General features: G+C 40.8%; 1 protein-coding gene across 1 annotated transcript in view; it reads right to left on the bottom strand.

The window, feature by feature from the left end:
- The window catches only part of TMX1 (thioredoxin related transmembrane protein 1), a 35,340-nt gene extending 28,417 nt beyond the window's left edge, over window positions 1–6,923 (bottom strand). The window contains exon 1 of the mRNA XM_078659736.1: window positions 6,733–6,923. Coding sequence (XP_078515862.1) covers window positions 6,733–6,887 — 155 coding nt within the window. The 5' untranslated portion in view covers window positions 6,888–6,923. The remainder of the gene's footprint in view (window positions 1–6,732) is intronic.
- Window positions 6,924–16,099: the final 9,176 nt, after the last annotated feature.

The raw sequence follows: 16,099 nt of genomic DNA, 5'->3' as shown, positions 1-16,099 counted from the left end.
TGAATACAGTAATGGAACTTACTCCCCTGATGGCAGAAAGCACCATTCTGTTGATAAGTCAAATATGGCTCTCTAGATCAGCCTTGTTCTGAGAGAATCCTGTGGCATATAGTCCGGTGACCTCATCTTTTAATATAACACTGGTTCCCCAAGTGGGGAAAGAGGCCAGTGTAATCACTCTGTTGAAGAAATACTCCTGAAATCCTTTGAGATTAAGTAACTAAAGATACATATCATTACTACTATTCAAGGCCAAGGTAGCAGATAGAGTTCAATGTTTTATTAGACTCTGCACAAGCGAAAGTCTGGCATAATCAGAGGACAGACGTCTCTCTGGTGCCTGTCCAACATTAACTTCTCATGATTTTAGATCAGGGATGTATAGTTTGCTTGATCGTACTCAAGCGTTCAATTGCCCATGCTACTGTGTACCGCGTGGCGCTCTTAGACCGTGAGGGAAAAGAATTAAATGGGAAGGTAATGAGGCAAATTCTTCCTTGCTTATCAGATCATAGCCCCCCGAAGTTCAACACCCACACTACTGGTCTTTGGACTGCAAGGTTACTCTTTAAGCCCACTTTATTCAACCTTTATTTGTCTTGTATGTGTAATCGTACCCTACAAATGTTAAGGCTGGCTGTAAATGGATCTGGCGAGCCATCATTTTTTCAGCTGCCTTACTGCAGTTTCTGGCTGGGGTGACTGTCTAAAATTAAGCACATATAAAGCAAAGGTTGTGATCTCAGCAGGGCCTCCCTGTGTCCGGTCGTCATACTAGTGGCCAGAAGGCCTAAGATAGTGCTCTTTTCCCACCTGGACGTCTTATTTATGCTAACGTGATAACTTCTTTCACAGTTCATTACCTGCAACTAGTCCAGAAAGCAGTAGTCTGTCTTCTTTCATCCATTCCTTAGAAAACGTAGATTTCCAGACAACCCCCAATGTTACACTGGCAGCCAGTTCAAAAACATGCAATCATTATAAGCCTCAGTACACGTTTTACAGATCCCTCCCTAATATAACAGCTCTTTAGATGGTATACTCCAGCACCCACTTTACAATCTACTTCAGACTATCACCTAATGGGGCTGCTAATATTAGCTGGTGGCACCAAGGGAGTTGCGCTTTTTCTTACTAAGTAACTAACATGTGGTATGCTCTACCTCTGGAATTAAGTGCAGTTACTAATTATTGAGTTGTAGGAAAAGTTAAAAGCCTTACATTTCGTGATTTAACTGATGCAGGTGTGTTATCGACAGGAACCTAAATAGGTAATCACAAAATAAACAGACCTGCAGTGCAGTAAGCTCAGCTCTAGTTCAAATTCATTTTGCTCCTTTGGGTGATAACCACATATAAAACCCCCTTCCTTCAAATACTTTAACGCCACTCTTGCTGCTTTCCCCAGAGGATTAAAGGCAGACGGTACATACACACCAGTTAGACTGCTATATCTGCGTCTTGGGAGTTATTAAACAAACTATTTATTCTTAATTTACTGAATATGTAGTGTGCATACAGATGCATAATAACCTTTGGACTGCGAGAAGGGCAAAAACACTGGTTAGAAGTACGGGGTGACTTGGATTGATTTAAGCAATGTTTTCCCGATTTAAAATTGCAAAGATGTATGGCGTTTTATCCAAGCACATTTTCTTTGTGGAATCTGGAACTCCCTCCTTCCCCTTTCATTCTCTACAGAAAGAAGGAGGAGTTGTGTGGTTTGCGGTATTTCCTCTCTGACACTGAAAAGGGAATCATTTTTAATCTAAATGGGTAGACTTGTTTAAAGAATGTTTTTACCATTATGAAATCCAGCAATAGATCAATATAGACCGTGGTTCTAAAATTAGTGAAACATTAGAATCAAACACCTTTCCATGTCTTGCAGAACGCCTTAAGGTAGACAGTTAGATTTATATAATAAAAAACAGGCCAAATATTACTGCAGTCTGAAGCAGAATGGGAATTAGCATTTCTAGAGTGTTTCGTGAATTAGGAATAAATGCACGGATGAGAAAAGAAAAGTAAAAAAAACTAATAAAAATATGGAAAGCAGAAGTCTTTTTTTAACCATGTGATGAAAAGCCAGCCAATGCTGGTGGTTATTTGGTGCTAGTTCATTTTTCCAGTCAGCTATGAAATGGTCATAAAAGGGGACATAGTGTGTACGTCATCTTTGGAAATAACGACCAAAATAGACAAGGGATACATCTGACATAGGAGGAATTATATGCAATTGTCTCAACTTCGGATCAGATGAAAATAAGGTGTGTCGATATTTCCATTACCACTGTGGTATGTTGAAGATATACAGTGATTTGGGACCAAGTTACTTGGGTACTCAATGTCTGAGTCTCACGTGTTAATGGATTGGATTTGAAAATTTTACTTTTTACAATGGACATGTAGATGTGCTTAGGTGTACCTTGGGTGTTTTGTTGTTGTTGAGTATTCTATACACGTGTATAAACTGAACTGGAAAGTGGACTAACGGGAGAAGGGCACATCTAGACTATGTCTCTGCTACGTAAATCTGTTGAGAATCTTACTGTGGGAAGAGGATGGTTGGATAGCCTGTGCCAGCCTTGGTCATGGGTACTCACAAACATTTTCCCAGTGGCCAAAATGTATGATCTGTGGTGTGCCCAAGGGATGCATTGATGCCAGCAGGGTGGGGGATGTTTTTTGGGGGGTGTAAGGTGCACAGTGGGGAAGTGAAGCACAGACAGTGAGTTATGGGTTTCTTTTGAGGGTTTCATTCAATACTGCCCTCTAAATGAAGTCCCTAGTGTCTAGAAGAGTCACAGATTTGAAAATACTGTGCTATGCTGTATCTGAATCTCCATCCATCTACTGCACTTTGGGGTAAGCCTTCTCATCGTGCTACCGCTACCTCAGGAGAGTCAAGTGTAAATAGGAAGTAACTTGATTACTGAAGAGGAATGCAATAGAGTTGCACATAGTAAAACCAGAAAACCTGGAATCAATCCCCGCTTCCCCACTTGGCCAAATTGTGTGATCATAGGCAATTGTTTTATTTAATTTCACCTTCTCTTTCTTCATTATCGCATATAAAAGCATTTTGAAAGTCAGCAGTTAAGGGTGTGCGCTGTACAAAACCTTCTCTTTTATTTGAAATAATAAATTATAATGTTATCCATGTACAATAACAACTTAGGTGACCCAGAGAGGTCCACAGGACTAATGACTTGCCTCTTAGTTCATTATTGGCATTGTTTTTAAGGTCGTCTAAGGCATGAGCGTTTCTACGTTCATTTTGGAAAACTATCCCTTTGAGAAAAAAAAAATACTTCTCAATACACTGATATAATCTGATGTATGTTCTATAGTGAAACATTTCTGCACATTATTGAAATATACTTTTTGGATTTGATAGGGACTTTTTCACATTTTTACACGTTTTCTAGTAAGATGCTTTAAAAACGAGAGCGTCCCTAATGTTATGTGGTGCAGAACACCTTATTGGCCTCTTTTCCTTTAGTTAAGTAAGACCGAAATATAAATGCGTGCCCGTTTATTTAACATCCTTCTAAATGGGCTGCCACTAACTACTTACTTGGTAAAGCAATTCATTGACATAATATTAATGGGTGACTTTGAAACTCAAAAACGTGAAAATTAAAATTAGACGATACTGTTAGAGGATACAATGACTCAAAAACAATACACAATAATATGTGAGAACAAATGTTGACATTGTCAATTCATTTTTTCTCAGGTGAGATTCTGATAAAATTGCAGAAATGTCAAACAATTTGGGAACTTGTGCAAGTCAAGAAAGAAATGGTTCCTTCAAAAGAAAATGAGGCTAGTATGAATATCAAAGTAACAGTGTTAAAGGTTTACTTGGACTCAGTGTACGATACTGCAGGAAAGATGTATTTTTGTACATCCTCATTGGATCAAAAACCATGGGTAGAAAATAAAATAACTGAATGGGCTTTAGCAATCAGAAAATTGATGGGAGAGGGGGGGGAGAGAGGGGAACTACGGAAACATTAGCCTGAAAGTCTTCTTTTTTATCAGTCTCGTGAAAATGGAAGTTGGCCCAAGCCCATCATATCTGAAGCTTTATTCATGCAGCATACAAAATGTACACATTTACCGAAGCATATATACAATAGGTACTAAAAAAAAAAAATAAAAAAAAAACTTTAGACACATACACCCAAGCATGTATAAAATAGGCACTTAAAAAAAAAACTTTAGACAAAAGGTCATAAATTGCAACTTAGCATGTAGAATTAGAATTAAGGTATCACAGAGTAAAAGGTAAGGTGGCACAATTGGGGACATTAATATCTGTAGGTGTTATAAATAATTAGACATTAATGCTTAATTTAAATTCACTTCAGTTGACATGTCTGGGCCACAGCCCGCTTGCATTGGCATGGATTAATATCTGCAAAAAGAAATGCACATGTATTTTACACGAAGAAGCATTTCTACATGCATGCCTCTGTTGCTTTTCCATTTAGAAAATACGCGAAATAGCTCTTTCCATAGTGTCAGCTGATGAAATAATTGTATTCATTTGCCTTCACTGGAAGAAGCCATGTTTGGGTGCTTCCTGTTTCAATATTCAGGACCCTTTGCCTAGGCTCGAAGGAGAGAGACATTCATGCTTTAAACGTGCTACTGTTTGTTAAGTTACATAAAAGCACTGATATTTTCTTGATTTTCTATATACAAAAAGCATTAATATGCAGCAAATTACGTGGCTACTAGATTAATTTATTTGATGTACCTTGTGCATTCGAACAGTCATTGTATAATAGCTTTTTGTGTATTCTATTGAGGCAGACTATGTCAGACCTCTTGCTAAATTATATCTTGGTTTTGGCTTCTTGTTTACTTAGGAGGTTTACTTTATGTTGATCCTCTTCTATTTTTGGGGTTTTGACTTCTTATAAATGCTATTTTCCTACTGATTTCACTAAATACTTTTTGCTTTCTGTAATTAGCCTACATTTTGAATAAACCTTTATAATTTTCTCTTGAATTTTGTCTTGTGAAAGTTTTGTTTAATTGGCCTAGGTCTAAGACTCCTGAAGACTAAAACAGCCCTGATCATTAGCATCAACCCTGTTAACTGCTTTAATAAGAGAGACGACTGCTTTCTTTAAAAAAAACAGAGGAAGGTCAGCAAAATAAGCAGAAATAATATCTTAAACTCTCTCTTGTAGGCTAACTGACAAAGTCCATTTACATCAAAGAAGTTTTAACAAGCTACTCACACTCTAGAGTCTGGCAATGTGAACTTAAAGTAAAAAATGCATTGAATTTTCGAAACACAAAAAGACCAAACAATGTATTGCGCTTTCAAATGTTTAAATTGCAATCATAAGTTAAGAAGATTCTCACACAGGAAAACTGTTGCAGCTATAAAAAATAATGTAACTTTGAGACTCATTATGAAGGTGTGGGATTGTTCAAATGGACAGAAACGTTACAATTGAGTCGCTCAACACATGAAAAATTATAACAACGAACAAGATTAAAAAACAAAGGCATTTTTTAAGTCAGTAGTATAATAAACTGCACCATCTCAGGTTGTAAGTGGTTAGAATAACAGTACACATATGTTTTGCATGACAGTGCAAGAGCATTTGGTGAGGCAAAGGTACGTGTCTGGGAGGGATTCACGGAGGTAAGAACATATCCACTGTAAAACAAACCAGGGAACTATTTCCCTTGATTGGTTTGACTAATAAGGCCATTACAAATATTGAAACAATCCAAAATATTCAAAAAATGTAAGCTGAAGCAGTATTTCATTAAAAGGATCTCATTTACAACTCTGACTGGTCATGAGGTACAGTTACAGGCCACTGGAATTACATGATAGTACATGGCGGTGTTTTCCGCATAAATATGGAATCGACGCATTTGCCACATAATCCTTTAGCTGCTACATACGCATAACTATTAAACTGTCGCATTTGACAGCTAATCCTTAGCTGTTGCGCAATCTACAGATTTTAACATAAAATCGTTTCTAGCTCAAACGAGTTAAAAGTTATTAAAAAGGTGGTGGGTGACAAGTCTTCCCGGCCAGTGAAAGGCCCTTCATAAAGGAGAACTTGTCATCGTTCAGTTGTTTATTGCTCTATTTCGTTGTTAAACCGGTACTAATGAGGTGAACTTTTTACCAAGTGTTACCACTCTTAAAAAACTACAGAAAAATAAAGTATTACTATTACAGAATAAGCTACATCGCGCCACGTGATTTGCCTGTTCTTGCCACATAATTTAGTCAACGCTTCTGCAATGTACTTCCTCGGTCGCATGATTCCAGTGGCCCCGAGTATAGGGTTTGCTTTTTGAGCCCCCCTCGACTGGGTTGTACTCTACTGTCATGATGACAGTAGAGTCATCAGATTGCTGGAGCATCTGCTCTGGGCTCTCCTCGTAGTTACCTCTATGGGAACGGTGCTTAGGCGTGTCCCTGGAGGGACTGCCCCATCAGGGGAGGCAGATATGAGGGCTTACGCAAGTGTGCGTCCCCTGGACTAAAACCCGCCACCTGAAAATGAGCAACAAAATTAGCGACGCCGCTTCGAGTATCGGCACCTTGTGGGGGCCTGGTCACTGTGCTTAGGTCTGTCCCAGGGGACAGGCTATCTGCCACATACACACAGCCACACCCACTTGTACAGATATGGACACCCGGGCGTTGCGCGTCCCCACTCCCCTCCAAGTCCTTACAATTCCACCATCCACTCGCCCTCCAAGATCTGGCGCCAGTTGCCGTCTGTGATCTGCTGCACGTTGGTCCTCTTTCCCATGGAACGCTGCCCCGTGAGCACCACGAGACAGAGCACGAGGAGCACCGCCTGCCACTGTCTGCGGGACGCCATCATTAGCAACAGAGACAGCTCCAGGGACTCCTCGCTGGGGAAAGCACTGCGCAGGCGCACGCTACTTCCTGAGCTCGGCAGACCAACTTGTCCTACCTTTGTTTCAATCTCTGAGTTTGGCGTCACACAGCAACATTTTCTGGTCTCGTAGTAGGAAGAATTTGAAGTATGTACGTGAAAAGTCACACTGGCAGCCAATAAAAATGCAAGGTTTCGGCAGGATGGTGCTCCATGGAAACCTTTCATTTTGTCCGCCAGGGTGACTAAAAGGGTATTATTATGCTCGGGGTCTATTTGTAGTTTTTTTTATTACATAGCGAATTATGCTGAAGTTGAACTAGATTGCCAGATATTAGGACTGTTTATTTTTTAATAAGCGGAATGCTTCTTCGTTGATTGGTGAGTGAAGTGGAAGTGTATGAATTGGTAACTCAGTGAGTGGATGAATGGGTTAGTGCAGGCTTCTCCAACGAGTAGCTCGTGAGCTACTGGTAGCTCTCTAGGTACCTCAAAGTAGTGCTTCTGTGTGCAGCCCAGACTATTAAATCAGAAGCTTTTACTTGGTTGAATTCATATATGTATACTAAAATTTAGAGTGTATGGCTGAGATAAAAATGCTTTTTTTGAGAACTCGCAAGCTGATATTTAATTAAAGTGGCTGAATTTCCAAAATGTATTTATGATTGATAAATAAATTCTGCAGCACACTTATAGGAAAATTAGAGTTAAGGCGATGTCTCAATGGACATAAAGTTCAAAGTTCAAGAGCGAAGAAGTTGTCCACAATAGTAAAGAATCTTCTTTTATTGTTCATACATGAGCCAGCCGACACGTGTTTCGTCGCAAGAAACCACACTGTTTCCGCGACTCCTCAGGGCTGGGGAGGATACAAAATAACGGATGGAGTATACAATGAAACAGAATGAAACATGTTGTAATGGTGACTGTATAAGGTGTGGAGTTGTGGGGTGAGTAAAAAGCAGTGAGAAGTTAAATATTGATGTTTTTTGTGGATGCACACAATACCGCCCAAACACCGAATAAGAGTAAACACGTACAGTGTAGTGGAATGGGTGGATCGACAGTGTCTACAAATGTGATGTCTAACACAATAATATAGGTTGCATTTAAAACATTTCTATCGGTGACGCACAGAGAAGGAAAAAGTGAGTAGGGTACATTGAATGGGGAAGTAAGTGGAATTCCAGGTCAAAATTGAGAACGGGGGTGTGCATCCTACCTGTAGGAGTGAAGATATAGGATCAGCAGGTCTATGATGCCCGAGAGGGGAAATTAAGGGGGGGGGGGAGGAAAAAAGAGAAAAAAAAAATAACGTCACAGGGTGTTCTGACGTAGATCAGTGTTGTGATCAAATTACGTGAGAACGGGTGTCCCGGGCAGGGGCACGTGAAATGGACGGAGAAAGAATGGAAAAGAGAAGATGGAATTCTCACCGCGGTGCCGGTGATAATTCCGACCCGGCTCCGCTCGAGACCGGGTAATGTTGAAATCGGACACGGATATCACAGAATGGAGCGATGTTTATCGAGCAGTGATGTGATGATCCTGGGGACAGGGAAAAGGTCTCATAAGTGGTAGAAATAAGTAAGTAAAACAGAGCGAGCACCTTTCTTGTAAGTGTACCCATGTATCAAAAGGAAATGGGTATGTGGCTCACCTTAGTTGAAAACCTTGATGAGGACACGGTTTCTCGAAGTAGGAGTATTGATGCTGGACTAAAAGTCCGTGTCTTCAGAGTTGAAGGCAAGTGGCCTTACAGGTCAGTATGTCCCTGTAGGGATCCGTAGTCATCAAAAAATGGACAATCCACATTGAAGCCGAAGTGGAGGAATTCGAGTTGACAGGGGGACAAAATAATAAAATAAAGCAATCAGGGTGAAGGTCCTTGTATTAGACCTTCCTTGAGCATTGGTAACAGGAAATTAATCAGTGGATTCGTCCACCCCAACGAAAATTTCAATCTAAAAAGTAGTCGCTAGAAAACAGTAGATTACATAGAGAACGCTCAATTATATCATACTGGTCAAAGGCTATTGTTACTATCAAATGCACCTATAAGGGTGATTCAATATCTAAGAAATGCCTCCGAGGCTCGCGTTATCAAGGCGAGTCTGCTTAAGTAGAGGCGCTTGGGTCTCACTCTAGAGTGAAAGACCCTTTTACCCGTTAAATTGCATTGCTCTGCATTGCAAAGTTTAGAAAGAAGTCTCAGAGACCCTTGGTGGGTTTAGACAATATAGGAAACCCTGAATGAAGCTACAATAAAGCATTAACTCTAGGAGAGTAACTTACCCGAGGTGCGGGGATGGTTCGGCGGTGACTCTTTCGAGTCTGCGTTTCTGTTCCGGGTGCGGTCTCGTGTCCCCGTACCCGGAAGTGAATTTATAGTCTTGAACCTGCCGGGTCCCGGATGTCGGTAACTAGAGCGTTGCCTCTGTTAATCCAACATTTCAATCGTGCGCGAAAAAAAATTAAAAAAAACAGCTGCAGTAAAGGGACTATGATCGAGAATGTAAATTCGAGAAATTATATGAGTATGAGTTGTTTAGTGAGTTGAAGTAGCATCAGCACTGGTGAAACAGAAAATCGGTGTATATCTTAACGCATGCACAATGTTCTAAGGAACAAGTGAACAATAGTGACCGCATATTTAGATCAATTTAGAGAGATTCACATATTGTCGCAGAGCAAAAATCAAATTTACTGAATGTGATGGTACTGAATGACATTTTCGTGACATTATATATGAAGGGTGCATTATCATAGAGCAAAAAATCAAATATTACTAAGTGTGATGGTACTAGATGACATTCTCGTGCTATATATACGAAGGATGCATTAGTATTCAATCTACACGCTTAATGATTCGCATTTTTCCTCCTTTGTGGAAAGTCTTTTCTAAATAAAATAAAGAGCGGAGACTTTGAGAGAGAATCCCCTCAGCGTATGATACGTGAATAAGTAAACCCTCAAGTAGAGCTCAAAGGGAGTCTAGGGATTAATTAGACATTAAGTTAAGTTGTCTAGTCACAGCTCACCCACAAGGAAATATATTGCAGGAATTTTGTAACTGGAATAGTTAAGTAAGGTAATGTTTACTTAAAGGGGATATGATCTTATATAGGAGACACATTGCTTTAATCACCCAAGAAATATTGCATCTCGTGATCAAAATTCAATCCGTGGTCAACGCTCCGTAAGCGGAGAATCCACGTCGCTTCTAAGCGTCTAAGTTTGAGTTCCCGGTTACCACCCCTAACTCCTAGAGGTACAGTGTCTATCCCGTAAAAGGATACCGTTTTGTCAAGGTTCTGGTCCGAGCATGCAGCCGCATGCAAGGCCACAGGATATCTGGGATTCTGTTTTTGAATAGCCCTAATGTGTTCTGCTATTCTGTCTTTCAGAGGACGGATGGTGCTGCCCACATACATTTTCTTGCAAGCACATTCAATGATGTAAACTACAAACCTTGTGGTGCAGTTAATGTTCATTTTGATGTTGAATTTTGTTCCTTTTGTGTCGTAAAATTCTTTAGTTCTGTGTTTTGCCCAACGGCACATGGAACAAAATCCACATTTAAAGAATCCAGTGTTTCGTAATGTGAGCCAAATGTTAGTTGTTGAGTCTCTTGGGATGGTAGGACTAAGTCTGTTACGTAGCGTTCTTCCTCTTCTGTATGTGATCAGTGGGTATTCTCCTATGTACTTCTGAATACTTTTGTCACTTTTAAGAATACCCCAATGCTTAACTAGACTTCTGCGTAGTGTTCTGTTTTGACTGGTATAATCCGTGATCAAACGGATCTTGGAAGCATCGGATTCCTTATCAGTCTGTTTTTTCTTGAGTGTATCTCCTCTTTTGATGTTTTTGACACGAGTGGTTGCTTTTTGTAGTAGCTCATCTGTGTACCCTCTTCTTTTGAAGCGGGTGTTCATTTCCCTCAAGTTGAGAATGAAGTCCTTGTCGTCACTACAATTTCTGCGTGCTCTTAGAAATTCACCATAAGGAATGGTGTTGATTTGGTGTGGTGGATGGGCGCTGTCTGCACGTAGGGTTGAATTGCAAGCCGTGCTTTTTCTGAATAGTCTGCTGTTAATTTTGTTGTTAGCAATGTAAATCTCAAGGTCCAGAAATTCTACTCTGTCAAAACTAGACTCGATAGTGAAACTCATGTCCCACGTGTTGTGATTCAAGTATGCATGAAAGTCCTTCAAATATTCGTGTGTACCTGACCAGATTAAAAAACAGTCATCAATGTATCTTCCCCAAAATACTATTGAGTCTACAAATGAAACACCATTTGGTCCCCAAATCAGGTCCTTCTCCAATGCCCCCATGAAGAGATTGGCAAAGGAAGGGGAAAACTTAGAGCCCATGGCAACACCTCTTGTCTGTTTGTACCATGAGTTGTTGAACATAAAGACATTGTTCTTGAGGACGAGTTCCATCATTGCAATCAACATGTTCGTGTGTTGCCACATGGTGGCCGGTCGATTGTGTAAGACTTTGGTTATTGTCTCCAACCCTAGCTCTGGTTTGATGCTCGTGTACAGAGACACCACATCCATAGTGACTAGAATGTTACCTTGTTGCCACTGTAGATCAGATAGGAGGCTCAGAATGTGCTTCGTGTCCTGGATATAGGAGGGAAGATTACGTACTAAGGGTCCTAAGAATAGGTCGACATATTCTGATAGTCTTTCAGTAGGGCCCCCTATACCGGAGATGATTGGTCTGCCAGGGGGGAAAGGGAGGTTTTTGTGTACTTTGGGCAGTGTGTATAGCCATTGGTGCGAAGGTTTGAAGACTTTTAGATAGAGGTATTCATCCTCATTGAGAAGACCCTCCTCTTTCCATTTTAGTAGAGATTTGTTGATTAAAGTCGTCAGTGAGGCAATCGGGTTGTGGTTCAGAGGTTCATAGCATGTGATATCGTGTAACTGGCTAAGTATTTCATCATTATCGTCTTTTTTGTTCATAACCACTATGTTCCCGCCCTTATCTGCCTCCCTAATGACGATGTCATGATCTTGGATCAGAGTGTTTAGGGCTGCCCGCTCCTCTGGTGTTAAATTGTCTTTGTATCTAAATGTATGTCGATCTTTCGAGTTGTCAATTCTGTCAATGTCTTCCAACACCCTTTTGTGGAAGCTGTCTATTGAATTCCCACCTGGTAAGGTGGGGATCCATTTGGATTTAGATCTGAGCCCACTTACAATGCTGAAATCAGACTCAATATTGAGTTCTTCTAGTAGTTTTTCGGTATCATAAGGAGATTGTTCATGGTCGGTTAAAGAGAGAAGAAGCTGGGTAGTATGAATATCATTGATAGTAAGGACACCAGGTTCAAACTCAGTCAGAATGTTTGTAGTAGTTTTATTGGAAGTGACACGATTAGAGAAATGTTTTTTTAGCTTTAGATTACGCACAAATTTGAACAGATCAATTTTCAATTTACAGACATCAGTGTGAGTGTAAGGGTTAAAGTTAAGACCCTTGCTTAGTAGGGAAATCGTAGTGGGGGATAGTATTTTCGATGACAAGTTGATTACTTGAACTTCTCCATGATCTTTGTCTATTGCTTCCGGTTGTTCCCAGATCGGAGTTTCTTTCTGTAGTCTTCTACGCTTCCTCCTCCTACCCCTCCGGGATTTGGATCTAGTATGCGGTTGCCTCTCCTGATTCGTTGTATCTCGCATAACAAAGGGGTAGTTTCGCTGTCTGTGCGGGTAGCATCGTCCTCACTGATGCTGACTATGCTAAGAGATGTGGTGCTTGAAGAAGCTGAGCTGGCATCAGTTTCATAGGATTTATCTTTCCTCTTCTGAGTTTTGTTCTTGATCATGAAGTCATATTTTCTATCATAGGTGAATATTCTGCCATCGGTGTAGTCGGCCTCATCTCTTTATAACTGTCTCGCTTTGCGGCTTTTGATCTCATTCTGGTGTTTCAATAGGATTTCATCTAACTTGTTATAGTTTTTAACTGTGGATTCAGGACGATTTAAATCTTTAATCTCTTGCTCTAGAGTGGCAATTTCGGCTTGTAGTTTAGCTACCTTTCGGTCGGAACTCTCGATGAGAATGTCCATGAGGGTATGAGAATTGTTGGTGAGAGCCTCTTCCCATTTCCCTAGAAGATCGTTGTCTAGATCGTCATAGGTGGGGAAGATCTGTGCCCTTAAACTCCTTGGTACGCGTCTGAGTCTAGCGTATTGTTTCAGGGTTGTGCCATCCCACCATTTGGAATTTTCTTGTTTTTTCAGTCTTTCTAGTCTGATAAATTTATCTCTAAGACCCTCCTCCTTGGCGCCACTGGGAGCGCCACTGGTAGTTGCTCTATAAGTTGACATGCCCTTGGCGAGATTGTCGAAAAGTTCTTCAGCAGCCTTATCACGATTCATATTGGGGATGAGTGACTCTCCTCAAAGTGGTGATGTGCGGCGGCAGCCCACCTCACCTATATAATATAACAGAAAAGAGCAGGGTTTCAGGTGTGAGGCAAAATCTGGGCGCACTGCTAGGTTGACGCACAGTTAGACGTTTGAAGGCAAAAAGGTGCATGCAGATGAGAGGCAAAGCCCTGTAACCCCTCACGTTGTGTTTTGGGGACACACCAAGTAAAAGAAAAACAAATTCTGCAGCACACTTATAGGAAAATTAGAGTTAAGGCGATGTCTCAATGGACATAAAGTTCAAAGTTCAAGGGCGAAGAAGTTGTCCACAATAGTAAAGAATCTTCTTTTATTGTTCATACATGAGCCAGCCGACACGTGTTTCGTCGCAAGAAACCACACTGTTTCCGCGACTCCTCAGGGCTGGGGAGGATACAAAATAACGGATGGAGTATACAATGAAACAGAATGAAACATGTTGTAATGGTGACTGTATAAGGTGTGGAGTTGTGGGGTGAGTAAAAAGCAGTGAGAAGTTAAATATTGATGTTTTTTGTGGATGCACACAATACCGCCCAAACACCGAAAAAGAGTAAACACGTACAGTGTAGTGGAATGGGTGGATCGACAGTGTCTACAAATGTGATGTCTAACACAATAATATAGGTTGCATTTAAAACATTTCTATCGGTGACGCACAGAGAAGGAAAAAGTGAGTAGGGTACATTGAATGGGGAAGTAAGTGGAATTCCAGGTCAAAATTGAGAACGGGGGTGTGCATCCTACCTGTAGGAGTGAAGATATAGGATCAGCAGGTCTATGATGCCCGAGAGGGGAAATTAAAGGGGGGGGGGGGGGGGGGAAAGAGAAAAAAAAATAACGTCACAGGGTGTTCTGACGTAGATCAGTGTTGTGATCAAATTACGTGAGAACGGGTGTCCCGGGCAGGGGCACGTGAAATGGACGGAGAAAGAATGGAAAAGAGAAGATGGAATTCTCACCGCGTTGCCGGTGATAATTCCGACCCGGCTCCGCTCGAGACCGGGTAATGTTGAAATCGGACACGGATATCACAGAATGGAGCGATGTTTATCGAGCAGTGATGTGATGATCCTGGGGACAGGGAAAAGGTCTCATAAGTGGTAGAAATAAGTAAGTAAAACAGAGCGAGCACCTTTCTTGTAAGTGTACCCATGTATCAAAAGGAAATGGGTATGTGGCTCACCTTAGTTGAAAACCTTGATGAGGACACGGTTTCTCGAAGTAGGAGTATTGATGCTGGACTAAAAGTCCGTGTCTTCAGAGTTGAAGGCAAGTGGCCTTACAGGTCAGTATGTCCCTGTAGGGATCCGTAGTCATCAAAAAATGGACAATCCACATTGAAGCCGAAGTGGAGGAATTCGAGTTGACAGGGGGACAAAATAATAAAATAAAGCAATCAGGGTGAAGGTCCTTGTATTAGACCTTCCTTGAGCATTGGTAACAGGAAATTAATCAGTGGATTCATCCACCCCAACGAAAATTTCAATCTAAAAAGTAGTCGCTAGAAAACAGTAGATTACATAGAGAACGCTCAATTATATCATACTGGTCAAAGGCTATTGTTACTATCAAATGCACCTATAAGGGTGATTCAATATCTAAGAAATGCCTCCGAGGCTCGCGTTATCAAGGCGAGTCTGCTAAAGTAGAGGCGCTTGGGTCTCACTCTAGAGTGAAAGACCCTTTTACCCGTTAAATTGCATTGCTCTGCATTGCAAAGTTTAGAAAGAAGTCTCAGAGACCCTTGGTGGGTTTAGACAATATAGTAAACCCTGAATGAAGCTACAATAAAGCATTAACTCTAGGAGAGTAACTTACCCGAGGTGCGGGGATGGTTCGGCGGTGACTCTTTCGAGTCTGCGTTTCTGTTCCGGGTGCGGTCACGTGTCCCCGTACCCGGAAGTGAATTTATAGTCTTGAACCTTCCGGGTCCCGGATGTCGGTAACTAGAGCGTTGCCTCTGTTAATCCAACATTTCAATCATGCGCGAAAAAATTTAAAAAAAAACAGCTGCAGTAAAGGGACTATGATCGAGAATGTAAATTTGAGAAATTATATGAGTATGAGTTGTTTAGTGAGTTGAAGTAGCATCAGTACTGGTGAAACAGAAAATCGGTGTATATCTTAACGCATGCACAATGTTCTAAGGAACAAGTGAACAATAGTGACCGCATATTTAGATCAATTTAGAGAGATTCACATATTGTCGCAGAGCAAAAATCAAATTTACTGAATGTGATGGTACTGACTGACATTTTCGTGACATTATATATGAAGGGTGCATTATCATAGAGCAAAAAATCAAATATTACTAAGTGTGATGGTACTATATGACATTCTCGTGCTATATATACGAAGGATGCATTAGTATTCAATCTACACGCTTAATGATTCGCATTTTTCCTCCTTTGTGGAAAGTCTTTTCTAAATAAAATAAAGAGCGGAGACTTTGAGAGAGAATCCCCTCAGCGTATGATACGTGAATAAGTAAACCCTCAAGTAGAGCTCAAAGGGAGTCTAGGGATTAATTAGACATTAAGTTAAGTTGTCTAGTCACAGCTCACCCACAAGGAAATATATTGCAGGAATTTTGTAACTGGAATAGTTAAGTAAGGTAATGTTTACTTAAAGGGGATATGATCTTATATAGGAGACACATTGCTTTAATCACCCAAGAAATATTGCATCTCGTGATCAAAATTCAATCCGTGGTCGACGCTCCGTAAGCGGAGAATCCACGTCGCTTCTAAGCGTCTAA

The sequence above is a fragment of the Lissotriton helveticus genome, chromosome 9 (assembly GCF_964261635.1).
Source record: "Lissotriton helveticus chromosome 9, aLisHel1.1, whole genome shotgun sequence".
NCBI lineage: Eukaryota > Metazoa > Chordata > Amphibia > Caudata > Salamandridae > Lissotriton > Lissotriton helveticus.
This window is presented reverse-complemented; position numbering and strand designations above follow the sequence as displayed.